Source organism: Limulus polyphemus, unplaced genomic scaffold (genome assembly GCF_000517525.1).
Source record: "Limulus polyphemus unplaced genomic scaffold, Limulus_polyphemus-2.1.2 Scaffold2059, whole genome shotgun sequence".
Taxonomy (NCBI): domain Eukaryota; kingdom Metazoa; phylum Arthropoda; class Merostomata; order Xiphosura; family Limulidae; genus Limulus; species Limulus polyphemus.
The window spans coordinates 73580-78721 of record NW_013667669.1 but is presented as its reverse complement, the minus strand read 5'-3'; the positions used below and the strand labels follow the sequence as shown (position 1 = coordinate 78721).

Below are 5142 nucleotides of genomic sequence, written 5' to 3'. Positions count from 1 at the left end.
AACAATCACAATTATAGTTTCCGAAGTTTATAGCACAATGACTATAGCAAACTAATAATATATACTACTTTTTTGGCGCGTCGCGTTGGTTATATTTATAGGCGTGTGGCGAGTTTCTTGAAAATTCAGATTACGTAACAATAGAAAGCTACACTAAGCGTTTACGTACATACATATATTGTTGATTTTTACACTCGAGAATCTTCTACAACTTTAGACAATAGGCGGGAGTTTCGCAATACATATTTAACAGTGCAAGTTATGTACACTTGTAAATATAAATTTAATTCAAGCCAACATCGATATTAAAATGAATATATAATAATAAATCCGTCACACTGTATTTGCATAACATTCTTTCTTTGTGTCTAAACACCCGTCTAATTTACTTATTTGTTTATACTTTCCTATCGATATGTCTATCTATGTATATAAACCATGAAGATATGCTTCTTTGTGTCCCTCTGTCTTGAAGTCTAAAAATATTAGAACGCGTGTTGTTTCTAATTTATAGATTTCAAGGATATTATAACGTGTATTGTTCCTAATGTATAGATTTCAGGCAAATTATGCGCATGTAGTTTCCATGTTTAGATTTTACTGTCTGAAATTGTAAATCGCCACCTATAACACTATCCTTGACTTGGTTGTGTCTTTTATGTCTTTCTTTTTATGAAAGGTTGAGGAGCAATTATTATAGTAGAAAAGTGTACCTCAAGACAAACTATAAAGTGCAACTGTTCTGTATTGTTATTCTTGTTTTTCATCTTTCTGTTGAGAGGAGATGTATAAATTAATATTTATTATATATATGTGCGTGTGTGTGTGTGATATAGCCGAATGCGATTAATATTTTATTTTGCTTTTCAGTGGTTTTGGGTTTATCACTTTTGCTGACCCAAACTCCGTAGATAAAGTGTTATCCAATGGTCCACACGAGTTAGACGGCAAGAAGGTGAGAGCTGTTTGAACATTTCCGATTTTATTGAAAGTTTAGATTGTATCCAAGGCAAGTTTGTGAGCATGATTGATGAGTGCCCCCTGCAACTTCGTACCGCACACGTGTTAAATAGTATGGATTGATAGATATACTGAATATAATCTCTAGAAAATAATGTGCCGGATTTGGGGGTGGGGGGATTTTAGTGTAGGAAGGTAACAGAAAAAAACGTTATTGAGTCTAACACTTGGAATGGGGTAGTGTGCTTCATTAATTAATACAAATATCATTCGAAGCAGTCTTAAAAATTAATTATATTTTCCGCCTTTAGATTAACGAAAAATTCTAAACAGCTTCCAGATATCTGTGAGATCCGGAGAGAGTATGCAGAAATTATGTAAATATCGTTTATTAAAACATTATATCATAGCTTCTTTTTCTCTTGATTTTGTGTCTTATAAATTAAGAAATATGAAATAAACATACATAGAGCAGATTTTGAACGAATCAAAATTTACATATGATTTTTTAAACTCATTAGCATGATAAGCTTCGAGTGTACTATTTATTTCTAGCTACCCTGTACTTTTCATTAGAATAAGGTAGTTCTTAAAATAATCACAGTACATAAAAACGTCTTTTTTTCCCTTACAACTATGTTAACAGATGAAGTTTAGTAATTATTTTCTTAACTTGAAAAATTGGTACACATACAATACTGACTGACATAATGATCCATCAATATTAGATTTAGCAGGATTACATTCTAAACTATAAGTATTTATTGAATCATCACTAGTGGCGTTTTTAGGATTCTTTAATTGGGAGAAGTATAGGTTGGTCATTGAGTTTCAAGGAACAAAAAATTAACAAATACAAATTCACCTCAGTGTGAGTCACAATGTGGAGAATTTAAAATTTTAAAAGACTGTATCTCAGTTGACGGTAGAACTCTCCAATGGGGTTCTATCCCCCGCTTCACCTCGTTCATAACATGCTGTAAAAAAGTCAGTTTAAAATGATACTCATCTGCCATTACACAACAGCAACATACTCGAGCCGCCCCCCCCCCCTCCCGGTTACTCAGCAGTAAGTCCGAGGGTTAATAGCGCTAAAATTAGGGTTTGTATGCATGCGCTTAAAGACAAACAAAGACACCCTATCGGTAGAGGCCTGCAATTAAAGAATGTACATTACAAGCCTAAAGCCATTAGTGACGCAAAACGTTGGTATGATTGATTATATTAAATACTGTGTAAAGGTACAACGTGAAACAATATAGCGTTAAAATATTGCAGGCTACGGTGTTGTTTGAAATAAACCGTATAAAAATAAAAATACTGTCTATACAATACCAAAATTTCAATATATTACGCACGAAGCGCTAAAATTGTACCACACTTTTGTGAAATGTTTTTTGTGTGAAACATTCATTTCTCCAGGTCAGGACAGAGAAAATAAGAGCTGAATAACTAATATATATAATCAACGTACAAACAAAACGTGTAAAACGTTTCAGACCATTACAAACATTTGATAACAGGTAGTGACTAAGAATTTGTTTCTCACAAAACCAACCTGATTCGAAATATGCTAAATAACACTTTTTTTAAAAAAAAAAAAAGGTGCAGTAGCTTTCGAGAAAAAGCTATTTCGGTAATTAGTATTTTCAACCTGAATAGCATCTTACGCAGCACATGAATTAAAAGCCAGATTATTACACCCCAAAGGTTCCGACGTAGGCATCTCAGATTCAGGGCTAGTACCCAGAGGGATGGTAATCAGCAGCACTAACCGCCTATTTGGCTACTCCTAATCAAATAGATGAATTGACTGTTATACTTGTAAAGCTCTACAGTTGAAAGTGTGGAGCGAGTGTTAGTCGACAATATCGCGGCCCGAACCTTGATCATTTTGACCCGTAGCTCGGCACACTGCCCACTTGGCCACAATTGACTTTTTTGTAATAAGAAGGTTTAAACATAATTCACTTTAGTTTACAAATACATCTGAAGCTTGAAATAGTTTAAACAACTGAAGTAAATGTAATTTGAAATATCTGTCTCTGTTTTGTTTTTCTATTAATCTCGAAAATAAGTTTTGCAAAAGCAGCTTGGAATAAATATAAAAAAGGAAAAAAAGTTTTCCTTGATCGTAAGTTTCACAGGAATGTGAAAGAAGTAAAATTCTCTAAACATTGGCCTAAAATCTTTTAAACAGTTATTCTTGGTGTGTGTTTTCCCTCGTATATTACACACAATGTTATACAGCTTTTTAGGTTTTACTGCGCCAAAGAAATATTTTAGAGAGTGATCCAACAACAGTGATTTAGAAAGCCATCCTACAATAGCGCTTTAGAGTGTTTTGTGTAAAAAGCAACACAATGGGCTATCTGTGCTCTGCCTACCATGGGTATCGAAACCTGGTTTCTAGAGTTTTAAGTCTGTAGACATACCGCTGTACCACTGGGGGGCGCTTTAGAGTGATCTTACAGTAGTACTTAATAAATATCGATCCAATAATAGTACTTTAGGGAGTGATCCAAAAATAGTGCTTTAGAATGCGATCCTACAATAGCGCTTTGGCTATCGATCTAACAATAAAACTTTGGAGAGAGATCCAATAACAGTGCTTTAGAGACTAATTATGTAGACTTCGCTTGATAGCATCAGAAGTGGCATGTAAGGAATCGCATCCTGACAGCAAAATCATGGCTGAAAAACAGTTGATCCCACATTACGTAAAAGACTCGTTCCATGTTCAAATGGGAACTGTAGAATCAGCCAACACAGGTGAATTGATGATATGAAAAGTTGGAATTTTACTCACTGAAAGAAGAATAGATTATTGCTAAATTGAGAGTAAAAAGATGTATGTGTGTGTACATAAAAACTACATCAACTAAGGTAACGAGATCTTGAAAATCAACAGGATTGATAAAACACATCTCAACAAGATAAATATTGTAGCTAAGGTAATTATGGCTAAAAAAAACAATGTAAGTAAAGTAGTCACTCTTTCATAAGAACACCGTAATTAAGGTAACGACATCTTTATAATAACATTGTGGTTAAGGTAGCGACAGTGGGGATTTTTCTAAAGAGCATGATGCCCACACGGTTCCAGAAGAACTGTGTGTTATTAAAAATTCTGTATTACTTGAGTTTTAGGATGGTATTGTTTGCAACAGTTTTAATCACTTATCCTTCTAAGATTATGAAATTCATTATTTATAATTATTTACATTTCGTGATTCAATCTTTTAACAATCATAAAGAATACACCTTCATAAAATATATTATTCCTAATAAAGTTACTTTATATATATATATATATATAACAGTGGTTCTAAATAAGTAAGTTAAGTCAAGTCAAAGTCACCAGTGATCTACTGCGCCTTCTTTGTCCTTATTTCTGTTCTTTCTTTGTAGGTCGATCCAAAGGTAGCTTTTCCAAAACGGGCACACCCGAAGGTAAGTTCATTCATGACTTGTTTTTTTATATAGAGATTATGGTTTATTTAATTTTTAACCCGACTTCTTACTTTTATTGCATAATGCAACAATTGCAATGATTTAATTTCAATGTAATAAATATTTGTAAACACGTAAAATAACAATTCAAGAGGGTATTTACGACATATATCGATCCCTTGGGAAGTTCATAATTTTAAAATATTCTGTTTTACTTATATTGTCCACATGCCTATGATTTGAGTAGAAACTGGCTAACTGCTGACATAACATATGACCAAACAACGTAGCGGTTAACCTTAGGCTTAGTAGTTTGAGTAATAAGAAAAAACACGAGTATATTATATAAAGTTGTAGCTGCAATGCAGCTGTCTGTTGAGAGTATCGAGTGTTCAAAAAGATCTACTCACTTGTTGTTGTTGTTGTTTTTTGTATATTCTTATTCATTTAAAAAATTCGATTATTAATTATTTTCTAGTTTTCTTACGTAAAAAATTGATTTTTTGTTTGCCCGCTCTATGCATTCTACTGGCCGCTTTAGCAGCTTCGTTACTGGGATGACATCAGTCTATGCATTCTACTGCGCGCTTTAGCAGCTTCGTTACTGGGATGACATCAGTCTATGCATTCTACTGGCCGCTTTAGCAGCTTCGTTACTGGGATGACATCAGTCTATGCATTCTACTGCGCGCTTTAGCAGCTTCGTTACTTGGATGACATCAGGCTATG

At 33.8% G+C, this 5142-nt stretch overlaps 1 protein-coding gene across 1 annotated transcript in view; it reads left to right on the top strand.

The window, feature by feature from the left end:
* Window positions 1-5142, top strand: part of LOC106465815 (RNA-binding protein Musashi homolog Rbp6-like) — a 74484-nt gene that overhangs the window by 12624 nt on the left and 56718 nt on the right. Inside the window, exons 4-5 of the mRNA XM_013926050.2 lie at window positions 871-955; window positions 4372-4413. Coding sequence (XP_013781504.2) covers window positions 871-955; window positions 4372-4413 — 127 coding nt within the window. The remainder of the gene's footprint in view (window positions 1-870; window positions 956-4371; window positions 4414-5142) is intronic.